Source organism: Ursus maritimus, unplaced genomic scaffold (assembly GCF_017311325.1).
Source record: "Ursus maritimus isolate PB19 unplaced genomic scaffold, ASM1731132v1 scaffold_7, whole genome shotgun sequence".
Taxonomy (NCBI): domain Eukaryota; kingdom Metazoa; phylum Chordata; class Mammalia; order Carnivora; family Ursidae; genus Ursus; species Ursus maritimus.
The window spans coordinates 46,436,843-46,451,838 of NW_024426885.1; the positions used below are offsets into that span (position 1 = coordinate 46,436,843).

General features: G+C 49.4%; 1 protein-coding gene across 1 annotated transcript in view; it reads right to left on the reverse strand.

Annotated features, from left to right (window-relative positions):
* Positions 1-14,996, reverse strand: part of TSPAN14 (tetraspanin 14) — a 53,596-nt gene that overhangs the window by 16,315 nt on the left and 22,285 nt on the right. Inside the window, exon 2 of the mRNA XM_040624033.1 lies at positions 10,062-10,159. Coding sequence (XP_040479967.1) covers positions 10,062-10,142 — 81 coding nt within the window. The 5' untranslated portion in view covers positions 10,143-10,159. The remainder of the gene's footprint in view (positions 1-10,061; positions 10,160-14,996) is intronic.

Consider the following 14,996-nt stretch of genomic DNA (forward strand, 5'->3'; position numbering starts at 1 on the left):
TTTAAGTAAGGTAAGAAAGGATGATGGAAAGAAAAACAGAACAGAGTGGAAGAAGCTAGAACAGAATCTCAGCTGTGTTTCTAATTCATCCTGTGGCTTTGAGCAAACATCCCTCTCTTGGACCTCAGTTTGCCAATCTGCAAAACTGAGCAGTTGGAGGCCAATAATCTCCATGGGCCTGCGCACCTCCCAGGCCTAAGCTCTGCCATCATAAACCATGCCAGGTGGAAACCCCATGGTCCGGGCACTCTCCGGAACAGCAAACCCTGACTCTAGACCTGGTGAGTTCAGAAAACACCAGGGATGCTTATGGCCACTTGAAATGCCAACAACGCAAATTATTGGCCAGAAAGGACTCCAGAGGGCAGAGACTCTAGACCCAACCTGACCCTGAGAGCCCAGGGGGCTGAGAGTGAGTCTCAAGATATCTGTCAGGGTTAGGAAGCCTCGCCCTTCAAGACTGCAGCCGCTCTGAACCCTACAGAGTACAGGGAACGCCACTTTCAAATAGTCCCATGTTCAAAGAGTCGAAACTAAGCCACTTCTCAGCGGGAGTTTGGAAGGTCTGGGAGCCGGAAGGGACACTGGAGCCCAGCTTCCTCATTACAGAGGGAAGCGAAGCCCAGGGCAGGATGGTGCCTTGCACAGGGTCACACAGCTATCACACACCAGCTTTTCCTCCTGCCGGAAGGGTGGTTCTGAAAATAAGAAGCATGTGTGCCCTTTCCAGCACAGGCAGCAAACACGCTAGGGGCCCCAGTGAGGAAGGGTAAGGACTACTCACTCAGAGGACTCTAGGGGCAGTTTCCACAGATGTCTCTGAGTTTCCAGATAACAGGGAGCCCACCCCCACCAAGCCCCGCCCAGGAATGACTGTGTCAAGGCCTCTGAAAGGGAGGAAGGAGGAAGGGCAGAGTCATCCAAGGGAGGTTAGAGGCAGCTCTCCAGGCAACAGAGAGAAGGAACCCCAACCCAGCCTCAGCCCCACCTTCACCCCAGTCTCTACCACTGCCGGCACAGTTCAGTGAGGAACAGTGGGGGAGAAAAACCAAAATACCAAGCCAGCACTTGACATTTCTGTAGAGGGCCGATAGTAAACATATTCAGCTTTGTGCTGGAAGATCTCCATTTCAAGCACTCAAATCTGCTTTTATAGCAGGAAAGCAGCCATAGATAATATGTAAACGAATGGGCAGGGCTGTGTTCCAATAAAGTTGTATGTGCAAAACCCGGCTGAGGGCCAGGCCTGGGAGCCGCCGTCTGCCAAGTCCTACACTGAACTTTCACACTGAAACCATCTGGACCTCGAGACCAAAGACAGGATTTCCTTCAGCTCGGCCACACGAACCCCTGGACATCTCTATAATTCAGGTCTCCAACCTGGTCTTGTCTTTATAGTACCTGAACAGGTCATCATAAATAGCCTAAAACTGTAAAAAATCCCAAATGATCCATCCCCACGATGGACTATTACACGACAGTGAGAATCAATGACCCACGACGACATACAACAGCAAGAATGAATCTCACACACGAGAGTTAACACAAAATGCCAGATTCAGAAGACATCATACTGTTAAGGAGGTGTTATGGATGGATGTTGTGTCCCCCAAAATCTGTATGTCGATGCCCTGTCAACGTGATGGTGTTTGGAGGTGGGCCTTTGGGAGGTAAATAGGGTTGGATGAGATCATGAGGGTGGGGACCCCATGAATTAGTATCCTCATTAAGAGGAATAGAGACCAGAGCTCTGGCAGCCACCCACGAGCCAGGGAGAGAGCCTCCCCAGAACCCAACTGTGCCAGCACCCCAATCTCAGACTTTCAGCCTCCATAAATGTGAGAGATTAAATTTCTGTTGTTTAAGGCAATGAGTCGATGGCATTTTGTTACAGCAGCCTGAGCTGACCAAACAAGAAGATTGCTGTATCTGGCATAATCCAAAGTTACGAGACGGGGCGCCAGGCTGGCTCAGCAGGTAGAGTGTGGGACTCTTGATCTTGGGGCTGTGAGTTCAAGCCCCATGCTGGGCGTGGAGCCTACTTAAAATTAAAAAATTACAAAAAAATATAAAAATTTACTAGATAGGTAGGAAGGGAAATAAACGTGATCTATAACAAGGAAAAATACTCAGTAACTAGAAAAAGACAGAAACATGACAGAGAAGGTAGAAATAGCTAAGACATGAAAACAGATATTATACACATCCTTGGGGATTTAAAAGGAAATATAAACATAATGAGGAAAGAAACAGAAAACAGAAGGTCTAAATGGAACTATTAGAAATAGAAAATACAACATCGGAAATGAAGAATTCACTAGATGGGTTTAACAGCAATTAGACACTATAGAAGAAAAGATGAGCCAACTTGAAGACAAAGCAATAGAAACTATTTGAACTAAAGGGTAGGGGTGGGGGAATTGAACAGAGCCTCAGTGACCCAGGAGACAGCAAGGAGTCTGAGAAGAAAAAAGGGGAGAGGTGTATATTTGAAGAAATAATGGTCAAAGCAGTCCTAAATCTGATGAAAACTATAAACCCACAAATCCCAAAAGCCCAATGAACCCCAAACAGAATAAACAAAGAAAACCACACCAGCCCATATCATAATAAAACTGCTGAAATCCAGTAATAAAGAGAAACTGCTGAAGTGAGCCAGGAGGTGGAAGAAAGGACACATTACATACAGAGTACACGTACACAAGGTATTTTAACCCCATGAAATGAAAACGTATCAAAATGTGTGGGAGGCAGAAAACACGGAGCATCAAATACCCATACTAGGAAAGATCTAAAATCAATGATCTAATCTTCTGCCTTAAACAGCTAGAAAAAAAGCAAAGTAATCCCAAAGTAGAAGTGAGGAAATAAAAATAGGAGCAGGGGTGCCTGGGTGGTTCAGTGGGTTAAGCCTCGGACTCTTGATTTCGTTTCTGGTCATGATCTCAGGGTCCTGAGATCAAGCCCTGTGTCAGGCTCTGTGCTCAGTGGGGAGTCTGCCTGAGATTCTCTCTCTCCCTCTGCCCCTCCCCCCTGCTCGCACATGCTCTCCTTCTCTAAAAAAATTTTAAAAGATAATAATAATTTTTTAAAAATAGGAGCAGAAATCAATGAAACAGACTGAAGACGGATGGTGGTGATAGCTGCAGGACAAAGTGAACAGACCTAATAGCACTGAACTGTGCATCAGAAAATCACTACAATTCTAAATCGTTCTGTATGCTTTACTGCAATTTTCAAAAATAAAATTTAAAAATATTTTTTAAAGTCTTTAAAGATATCAATGAAATTAAAAACAGAAGAACAGAGAAAACATCACCTAAACTAAAAGAAGTCCGATCCGAGAGTGATAGGAGGCAGATGGATGGCTTGCCTGAGGACAGGGTGGAAGGGAATGACTGCAGAGGGGCACAGGACAGTTTCTGGAGTGACAGAAAGGTTTTATATCTTCACTGGAGTGACAGTGGTTACATGGGAGTATACAGCTGTCGACTCACATCGAACTATACACTGGAAGTGGGTAAGTATTAGTCTATCAAATGTACACCTCAGTACAAGTGATATAAAGTGTTTCTGGGGAAAGAAAGAAGAAGAAGAAGGTGGGAAGATGGGAACCAAGGTAAGAATAGGGCCTCCCTGCTCAGAAGGCAAATCATTAGACTGGGCCATGCCCGCTATCTACTGGAGAAGGATACACAGTTATCACATCACCAGTTACCTAGACTTGACACTCCCCCAGGAGCGTGTAACAGTCATATGCACCGGGCAAGGACCACAGTGCCCTGTGAACAGCCCCTCGTCAGAAATCCCTGCTGATGATCCCGGCCTCGCACGTGCCCCAGTGAGATCAGGAGCTGAAGCCCTACAGGGAGTAGCATCAAGGTGTTCTAGTGGAATCCCTGATTAAGCAATCCTTGCCCTCGGCCTTGGCAAGTGCAAATGTGGAAACACACACACACACACACACCTAGGAGATAAGGCGGTCTATTTCCTATGAATTGGGGCAGCCCTTCTAGAGAAGTAATTTTAACTGTATAAATATGTCAGCCAGGTCAAAACAACGTACACACTCTCTGACCCATTTAATCTCACTCCTGGGAATCTATTCCAGCAAATAATTTCCCTCCCTTGCCCAAAGGGAGGAAACTATACTACACCAAACTAATCACTGTCCTTATCTAGGATAGTAAAAAAACTGGAAACAACCAAAATGTCCAATATGGGAATTTCCAAAAATACAATCAAGAAGACTATGTGGCAACCCAGAATGTTCTATGCTAGGGGATGCTGACGTGAAAACGCAGACCTCGTGACTGCAAGGATGCTCCCACAAAGATGGGAACCCGTGTGCAACTGCAGACAGGATGGAGCATGGGGAGGGAACATGGTAAAGCTGGGGTGCCTTGTGTAACCTTCTAGGATTTCCATGAAATTACAAAAGTTTGTTAAATAAAACTTGAAGAGAAACAGGTACCATTTCTCAGCACTGAAAGTGAAAATACACTACACACATTATTAAAGCCCTAGACTTTCCTTTTTGATTGCACTAATTACCCAGAGATAGAAGCAGAGAAACTGCATTTGAGACCAGGGGGTCAGGCCTTGGGGTGTGGAGTTACATAGAGTTCAGCTCAAATAAGGGCAATTCTAGATCAGTCGGTGATCCAGAGACATGAGCTCACCACAGGATGTGGGGAGTCCCCTATCAAAGGAGGCGCACCATAAAGGCCAAAGAGAATTAGACTCTCTACCCACAAAGATGCTGGGGGCAGGGGGAGAGAGCTGACCGTTCACTCCTTCCACATCAGACTTGCTTTGCCTCTCCTGGGTAGGGTGACCACATGTCCTGGTGTGCCTGGGACAGTCCTAGGATACACCTGTTGTTCAGGCAGAATTCTTAATAACCTCTCTTTCACTCTTAAAAGTTTCCCGACTCGTCATCCTACTCATGGGTGGCCTTTGTGGCTTGGAAGGAAGGGACCTGAAGCCACACTGGGCACAGAGTACAAACGCCCATGGCTCTCCTCTCACCTACAAACAGGCTGCCCACGGGGCTCCGAAGCTAATTCCTGCACTCCCCGAGAAGGGAAGCTGCAGCTCGGCTCGGACCTGCCTGCATCTCAGAAAAAGCCAGGGGCAGGGGGCTCTCCTGTCCGCAGACACAGGCTCATTGTCTGTGCCACAAGGGGCCTCAGTTCTTCACTTTTAATCCATCTGTGAAATAGATCCAGGCAAGGGCTTTATCTGAACCTTTGCAGGTTAAACTCGATGCTGGTGGCAGGAAGCGATGCTGTACTGCAGACATCATTGGAATCCTCCCCTCCAGAGGTTCGCTAGGCCAGACCGGGAGGGCTCGAATTCCTTGTGGAACCGGGCGGGGTGAGAACAAAGAACCGGGCCCTACACGGCTCTTCCTCCAGGGTATACCTCTCCCAGCTGCCCCTCCTCTGCAAGTCAAAGGGGATGGCTTTTTAATCTGAATTGTGGGAAAGCAGCCACAATATAAAACCCAGCCGTCTGAACCATTTATACGAGAGTCCAGCTCAGTGGCACTCAGGGTGGCCACGGTGTTGAGCAACACAGCCACCAAAACTGGCACTCTGTACCCGCTCAACACTGACTTCCCCTTGTCCCCTCCCCCCGCCCCGGCAACCACCCTTCTCCTGCGTGTCTCTGTGAATCGGACTACTCTCGGTACTGCCTCTAAGTGGGACCATACAGTATTTGTCCTTCTGTGACGGGCTTATTTCACTTGGCGTGATATCCTCAAAGTTCACCCGTGTTGTAGCATATGCGTCATAATTTCCTTCCTTTTTAAGGCTGAAAAAGATCCCATCGCATGTACAGAGCACATTTTGTCTATTCATCTGTCGGTAGACACTTGGGTTGCTTCTATCTTTTGGCTGTTGTGAATAACGCTGCTGTGAACACAGGTGTGCAGACATCTCTCTGAGACCCTGCTTTTTCAATCTTTTGGGTCTATGCCCAGAGTGGAATTGCTGGATCATATGGTAATTCTATTTTTTGACATTTTGAGGAACCTCCATACTGTTTTCCAGAGTGCCTACACCATTTTACATTCTCACCAACAGTGCGCGGGGGTTCCAATTTCTCCACATCCTCGTCAACATCTGTTATTTTGGTGGGGGTGTGTGTGCTTGTGTGTTTTAATAATAGCCATCCTAATGGGTGCAAAATGATATCTTCCTGTCGTTTTGATTTGCATTTTCTTTTTTTTAAGGTTTATTTATTTATTTATTTGAGAGAGAGAGAGAAAGAGAGCACAAGCAGGGAGGAGGGACAGAGGGAGAGTGAGAAGCAGACCCCCCCCCCCCCGCTAAGCAGGGAGCCAGATGCGGGGCTAGATCCCAGGACCCCAGGATCATGACCTGAGCTGAAGGCAGATGCTTAACTGACTGAGCCCCTTGATTTGCATTTTCTTAAGTCAAAGTGACATTCTGCACTGGAAACAGGTCTCACTAATACAACCAAAGAATGACTATGATTAAAAGAAAAAAAAAAAAAATGGTAGGGGGCGCCCAGCTGGCTCAGTCGGCGGAGCAACAACTCTTGACCTCAGGGTCGTGAGTTTGAGCCCCATGTTGGGCATAGAGCCTACATCCATACATAGATAAATACATTTTTTTGAAAAAGTAGAAAGTGCTAGTGCCCTCTCCACACTATGTCGTCTAGAAGCATTATTTCCCTGACGACCCTGTGATAAGAGCCGCATGAAGCCCCGCTCCATGCTCACTCTGCACGCAGACATCAACTGCATCCCCATTTGTCACCCCAAGCGAATATTAACAGTCTCTTGGAAAAAATCTCAGCCCCGAACTGGAGGGACAGAGCTTTAAAAACCCTGTTAAGAGTGTACAGGTAGGTGTTGGCTATAAAGTATGTCAGTGTGCAAATAATTCTGAATGGGGCAAAGTGCTTAATAATAAAGCCTTGTGTTTGTTCTAGCTCCTAGCACTGGTCAAAGGAACGACAGGTCACCTTCTGGGTATCTGAACTAGCCTGCTGAGCCCAGGTCTGCCAGCAAAGCTGCAACCCTGTCCCTCTGTTCATTGTTCATTCGTCAAAACAAAACAAATACAAAAACTCTCTGTGCAAAACAATTATCTATGCTTTGCCTCAAAATAACGGGGGGGGGGTGCGGGGGGGATGTAAATTAAACAGTGAAAAATGTTGAAGAGAGGTGATGGGAACGTCGGGGATTGTTAGATCGTTTGATTTTGGTTATTTCTTCCATTTCAGAAAGAAAACTTCTCTGACGAGGTGAGGCTTGGCATACGACTGTGTATGTTTCCAGCGACCCTGGGGGGCAGGCGGCAGGCCTGTGACATCAACATTTCACAATGAAAACACAAAGACTCCTCAGGATCACTCAGCGTAGTGGGGGAGTCCAGCCCTGGCCCTGGGTACATGCCTCCCACTGCACCCACCATGCGCTTCCTGGAGGGCTCTGCGCCCTGCTTCTCAGACCGCACCCCGCCCTTGAGCTCCTGTGCAGATGAAGAGAGCAGTCACTGCCAGGGACCCAGCAGGGAGGTGTCTGGGTCATTTTCCCAACCAAGCTCTCTTGTGCCTCGTTTTCCTGAGTGTTCCTTTTTCTCCCTTCCTTTTTGGCCCCAGAGCCCACAAACTGAGAAAGAGACTCTCGACCCCACACACTTGACAATCCTGCTGAATGCCGAGAACTCGGCAGCACCCATTAATCAAACAGACTTCTTATGATTCCGGGTTCGGGAACTCCACTATTCGAATCTGGTGCTGCCGAGGAGTTATTATTGGGCAAGTTGGTAGAGCTTCCCGAGAGCAAAGAATCTGTTCTGAAAAGAATGTGAAGAAATGGAGATTAGCGGGCCCACAGCCACAGCAGCGGGAAATTTGCTCTCGCTGCAAAATTCAGGGTGACCTTCAGAGGACAAGGCACAAGACCAAGCAAGCACAGCCTGGGGGTGGGAGAGAACAACGCGTCACCTGGGTGTCCAAGCGTCCAAAGTGTGAGACTGCCTGCCAAGGCCAGGGGGCCCTCCACCAGACACCTGGCCGGTGGGCGGGGCCTCCAGGTGAGGTCAGGGAGGGAGCAGGGCCGGTCCGGGAAGCCATAGGCTGCTGGATGAGACAGACGCAGGCCTCTCATTAGGAGAAGCCCATAGGAACCACACCGACTGTCCTGTATGGCCTTATTTCAAGGGAAATGATGAAGTTGCTGGTAACAGGTTGTCCGGGCACAGAAAAAGACGTGGGGTGAACGGCCAAGCCACTGAATCCCACCCTGTTTCTCCAGGACAGAAACCCCCCAAAACTTTGAGATAAATCATCAGGAGATGATGCTATAAAATCAAGGGTAAAAGCTAGAAGTCTTAGTAAATCTGCCTTGTTTGCAAGAGTTGTCCAAACAGGACATGCCAACACCCACAGGAGAAGCAAAATGTGGCATCATGGCCGACCACCCTGTCCCTCTTTCTCCAAGTGCCCCCCGAAGCAGAAGCTGACAAGCAACGCTTGCTGAAGGTGCACAATCACGTCCCCTCACCCACCTGCACGGACTCAGTGTCTGCTTCTCCCTGGACTGAGCCCACTGGTGACACACATGTGCTCTGCCACCTCCCCCAATGCCCTGACCATCTCCAGCCAAAGCCTGAGTTTTCTGATCATCTTTAAGGCAAGAGTCCTTGAAAAACTGTCGTGAGTCACAGTCTCCACTGTGTCACCTCCCATTGGCTCCTCAGCCAGCTCCAGGTGCATGCCCATCCCCCCCAGAGCACACAGCAGCTCTGGTCAGGGTCACCAACAACCTCCACCTTGTCAGAGCCAATGCCAATTTTCTGTCCTCCTCCTGTGTCACCCTCTGTGGCACAGCTGACTGTTCTCTCTACCTGGAAGGCTTCTATGATACAGAATCTCCTGGCCTCCCCTCATCCCACCTACTCACAGCCAGCTCTGGAGAGGACTTTCCTCTTCAAGGTCACCTCTAGTCCCACGACTCCACATTCACACCTCTCCTCTTCTCAGTCAACACCCTCCCTCCATGATATCATCCAGCCGCCCCTCCTTTCTCTGTTGTGGCCAAGACTTTCATCTCCAGGATGGTCACAGAGCCACGAAACAAACATTTCCATGTGGCCAAGAGACCATTCTAACACTTCTGTCCCCAAACTCTCTCTCAGAACATGGTACCACCACCCATCCTTTCACTCTGCAGAATCATTCCAAAATCAGACCCAACTTGTAACCTACACCAAGAGCTACTAGAAGAACTAGAAAATAATCCTACCTACTTACTGAGCATTGTAAGGTCCTACATGACCGGGTTCCTTCATGTCTCTGTCCTCACTTGTGTCCCCTCCCCCTGTACTCACTAAGCTCCAGCCACATGGCCTTCTCTTTGTCCCCTGCACATGCCAAGTGCATGCCTGCCTCAGGGCCTTTGCAAATGCCGCTCTTCCAGCCTGCAGCTTTCTTCCCAGACCCCCACTGGCTGGCCTCTTCACTGGTACTCTGGTCTCAGCCCTTAAGTGAACCTCCTTGGAATGCCCTTCCCCGACCTCCCTAGCCAAGGAGCTTCTCCCTCCCTGCTCTGTTGCTCAGGAGGCTAATGTCATTACTGGTTAAACACAAGCACTAGAAGGAACAGGGCTTTATTGCTCTTGTCCACTCTTAGCTCCCAGAGTGCAGAAGAGGGCCTGGCCCTCAGTCAAGAGCACACAAAGCACCCTGCTGCCGAGGTCTCGTTGGGAGCACCCCCAGGGCAGGGAAGGGAGAAAACAGAGGCGCACATGGGCCAGAGCTCCGAGCGTTCCCAAACCTCCAAGGCTGGGGTAGGGGCCCATTAACCTGGTGTGCGATCACCCAGGCCATCCCTGTCACAGTACTTAACAGCCTGTGTTATAATTAACTTGTCTTTGGTTCTGCCAGGTCGGGCTTTTAGCCCCGCCCACCTTCCCTTCCAGAGCCTCACAGGGGGGCTGGCCAATCAACAGTTCGGAAAGAATCATGATCTACTGAATAAAGGACGAAGCGAGGGACGGAGGCCGCTCTCGGTGACTCACCCAGAAGACAATGTTGTAGCTGAAAAGGAGGTACTTGTACCAGCAGCTGACCTCGGCGTTAGAGTATCTATAATAGTGCATCTTCTGAGAAGCGGGACCTGTGGACAGACATGGCAGTAATGAGATGACAGGGTCAGTGGCAAAACATCTCCCCCAAACCTGCTCCCCAAGAAAGGGCAAAGGTGAGGTTCATATAGACTCCAGAAATCTCCAAACTATTTCCGTGCTCCTGCACGAGTCCAGGCATTGCTTTACTATCAGTGCCAGCTACAGACTGGGCAAGAATCATGTTAACAACTCTCCAAAAGCCACCAAAAGAAGAAGAGAATTTTTGAAAGAATAGAGGATACCAATTTTTATTTATTTTTTTAAGATTTTATTTATTTGAGAGACAGAGAGAGAGGGACAGAGAGCCCGAGAGAAAGCAAGCAGAAGCAGGGGGAGTGGCAGTCAGAGGGAGGGGGAGAAGCAGGGAGCCCAATGCGGGGCTCGATCCCAGGACCCGGGGATCATGACCTGAGCCGAAGGCAGATGCTTAACCGACTGAGCCACCCAGGCGCCCCTACGACTTTCCTTTTTGAATCCGATAGCAATCCTGGTGGGCCCTTAACTCCTCCAGCACGCTCTGCTGCCAAAGCAGTGGCTCAGTGGCAGGGACAGAGGTGGGGGCCTCCAGCTGACCCTCGGGGGGTCAGGCAGGACCTAGGGCTCCCAGGGAGAGGCTCACCCCCGGCCCCCCGTTCACGTCCCGCTTCCGAGGGCTGAGGAGAGAGGCAAATCATCACAGGGCTGGGCAAAAACAGACAAGGCTACTCAGGCAATGAGGAGACAACCCACAACTGCCAGGACGAAACCAGCGGCGGCCGCCTTGCCAAGGAGTGGCTACTGCAAAATCCCTTCCTGGGAGCGGCCTCCGTGGCCTGGCCACGGGCTTGTAATGTCCGGAGAAAGTGATGCCAAGCAGGGACAGGCAAACCACAGCCCTCTGGAAATGGGTGCTGTGACCGCTCAATGTCCCGGTCACGGGGTAGCATCAACAGGCACAGCAGCCTGGACGCTGCCATTTGCTCACCTCCTCCCTCTGAGAGGGATGGGACAGTCCGGCCCGTCGTTTGGCCTCAAAACCCAGCCAGGAAGGGGACAGCGACCCAGCAGCCTCCGGCCCCACCATCAGCACAGCGCTTCCACAAAAGTCCCCTCCGAGAAGGGAGTGTGAATGCAATCCCAGGTCCCGAGGGACCCCACTGGACACGGGACACCCAGGAGGCCTGAACACAGCCTGGGCCACGCCGGCTGGCTGCGGGGAGCAGAGCTCCTTCCTTCGGCAACATGACCTGCTCCTGGGCCAGTTCCTGCCCTCTCCAGGCCTCAGCATCCTCAACTGAAACTGAGCCCTCGCATCACTGGTGTGGAGGGACCCAGCTGGCAGCACCCAACGACCCATTCCAAATACAGATAGACCTCAGGCTTCTCCCCTCTGCAGGTTCTGAGGAGTAGGTGTGAGTTGAGGCCCAGAATCTGCATTTTTGACAAATTCCCCAGTGACTCTGACGTGCCTAACGTACCAGGTATCAGTCTACGAACCACAGGCTGTGGCCCCGCTGGGGCTCCTGCAAAGGTAGAAGGACCCTGCGAGCTGCAGCCCAGCACACAGACCAGGGCTACAGTCGGGATGGCTACGGTCGGGATGGCTCGCAGTAGGCAACCAAGGGAACCAACATTCACCCATTTGTGTTCCACACATGCCAAGAACCCCAAAGCACTGGGTTTTTCTTCAATTACAGGTGACTGGCTTCACGCATATAGAAAAAAACGTTTTTTAACCTAAAACTCAGGTAAGTTTATCACAGAGAACCGTCAACTTGGCCAGAAATGCCCTAGAAGGTGGGAGAATGTTCTAAATGGTAGAAACCCTGTTCCTTTTTATGGACAAGACACTCCTGCTCCTTAGAATCGTCAAACACAGCCTCCTCTTCTTCACGGTTCCTAGAGGAGCCTGGAAGGTGGATGGCCACACCCTCTGTGGAATTGGACCCCAGAGACTGGGGAAGGCTGCACAGTACCCCAAAAGTTTAGGAGTCCTAGAGAGTACTCCTTGGGCATCATTTAACCTAACCATGGTAAAGCTCTCTCTCAAAGGCTTTGAAGCGGTAAACACAGCCAGACTCCCTTCTTCTTCCACAAAGAAACCAGCTAATTAGCACATGTCTGTCTGTTTTCCATAGTACTGGCAACCTCGTCCCTGCCCCCCTGCTTGGGGCCTTTGGGAAATGATTACCCTGAGGTGATGGGGGGACTCTCAACCTGGAGATCCCTGTTCCTCAGCTCTGGCCGGTTAACCGTGGGGAACACAGAAAGGCCACAGGAACTCCATGGGCACACAGGCTCTGGAGGGAGGATTCTCTGCAGGACACCTGGCCTCCCTCACCACAGGCTGCACCCTCTTTCAGGTGGCCCTGAAGGCCTCACCCCACAAAGACCACCCATGTAAAACTGCTTTCACAGACGTCAGCGTCCAAACCCACATCCAGAGAATCTCAACAACCAGGACAGACACTCCCAGCCCTTACTTCCTGGAAACTCAGACATTTGGAACTACACTAGCCAGGTCCACACCGGGGAAGGGCCAGAAACACCCTAAGCATCCATGACATTGTGTACCACACTCAGACGTGTCCCCGACACACCTGCCATGCACAACCCAGGGCATTCGCACCGGGCATCACACCATTTCTGTTGAACCAAGATAACCCTCTGCGGCCTAGGGATGGGGATGTCCTAATGACCCCATTTCCCCATCCAGCTCACAAATGAGGAAACTGTTGAGGGGAAACAGTTCAGTCTTTCTTCACCCACCTATTTATTCCTCCCTACGGGAAGACAAGGCACTCAACTAATCATGAGGTGGGGAGAGCTGGCCCACTCCCCCCCCCCCATCCGTGAGCCTGAGGAGCAGGGAGGAAAAACTGCCTCTCACTCTTGCACTGCTCTCTACACTGCTGGCCTGCGGGTGCAGAAGCAGACCTTGAACTTCAATGTCGCCAAAGAGCCTGTCTCCACATGGGCGCATCCCAGGTATAAACAAAAGAGGTTAACGAGGTAAGGAAGTAACCAAAGGTTTGTCTGGACCCCAGCCCAAGCCACACCCCCAACACAGGGTCCTTGGGCCCTCCGTCTGGAGGGGAACAAGGCCAGCACCGAGCTCCTGAGACTGCCTCAGGGAAGGCAAAGGGACGGATGAGCACACCTGAGCCGCCAACCTGACAGTCACCCACACTGGCAAAGAACCCCAAGAAGTGGACACAGGCACTGGTGCTGAAACTAGAACCCCGATCTGACTCAACATTCAGCCGAAACGACTCCAAAGTGACCGGGGTCCCTGACAGCTCACCTTATTTGCTAAACCCAGTCACATCAGAGGAAGGCAGAACTTGGCCCTCCGCCAACGAATGAATTCAACGAAAACCAAGGCCATTCAGGGCCGCCTGCCAGCTCAGTCGGTATGGCAGGCAAGTCTTGATCTTGGGGTTGTAGGTTCGAGCCCCATGCTGGGTGTAGAAATTACTTGAAAATAAAATCTTTTAGGGGCGCCTGGGTGGCTTAGTCTTTAAGCGTTTACCTTCAGCCCAGGGCGTGATCCCAGAGCCCTGGGCTCCAGCCCCGCATCAGGCTCCCTGCTCCCCTCCCACTCTCCCTGCTTGTGTTCCCTCTCTCGCTGGCTGTGTCTCTCTGTCAAATAAATAAATAATCTTTAAAAAAATAAAATCTTTTAAAAAAGTGAAAAAAAAACCCAACCAAGACCATCTACCTTAAAATATTCACACAAAGAATCTTATTTTAACAAAATAATAAAATATCCTAAAAGACGGCTAAACTTTTCACAAATACTAATTATCACTGCAACAGAGAAGGATCTCCAAAAGCTATTCTGTAGCTTTCGTATTCTGTAGAAATACATAGAAAACAATCATCAGGAAAATTTAATTCCAAGTCCTCAAACTGTCTCAGTTTCGGAACTTATTAAAACAGAAGAAAGCATTTACACGGCAAATAGGAGGCATGTTGTCTGTCAAAACAACAGCTTCTCAAAACAAGGGGGAAGGTTAGAATCATGTCATAGTGTTGAGAGGGCCGGCTAGCAGTCTGAGAGCTAACTAATAAGGCAAAATAAATCTAAATATTTCAGGTTACAAGCACACACACAACACAACAGAGCATTTAGGGACATCTCCTTCGCTTTTGAGCCAACAGGAAAAAAATACAAAGTATAAAAATATCAATATGAAACAGATAGTTTTCAAATTCCCACACAATCAAAAGTAACATGAACATAAAAAGAAACACAAATGATGTTTTCCGCAGCTGCAGCAGTTCTGACAAAAGGTAAAAATCTACAATATATAAAAATCCATACTTGAAACAAGACTCCAGTGTTAGACACAAGGACAAAGGATATGGACATTATGTGACATGGAAGGACGATATAACGAACAGATGGCAAAATGTTCAACATCACTGGACGTGAAACGTAAAGACCATCCAGAGACACGATTTTATGTTACGCTTTTTAACGAAATCACCAGCACTACTGCTGGCAAGCCCATGGTGAGGGCAGCAAGTTTATACCCGGTTGCTGGCAGCAGAGTAACACTGTGACTACCCCTGGGTAAGCAATATGGTTACAGATATTCAAACCCCTCCCCCCCAAAAAAGTCATACCCTTAATCCAATAAAGTCATGACTAAGAACTTGCCTCCAGAAAATAAACCAACAGAGGAAAAAGAATACGCATTAGGTATGAAATCTGAACATCATGGTTTGCAATTACGGAACAATTTGTAAGCATGTGGTTGAAGGCCAAAATGGAATATAAAAGTATGGAACCGGCTGCATGGGGCGGTGGACTTCTAAGTGATTCTCTGAAAACATTTCCAC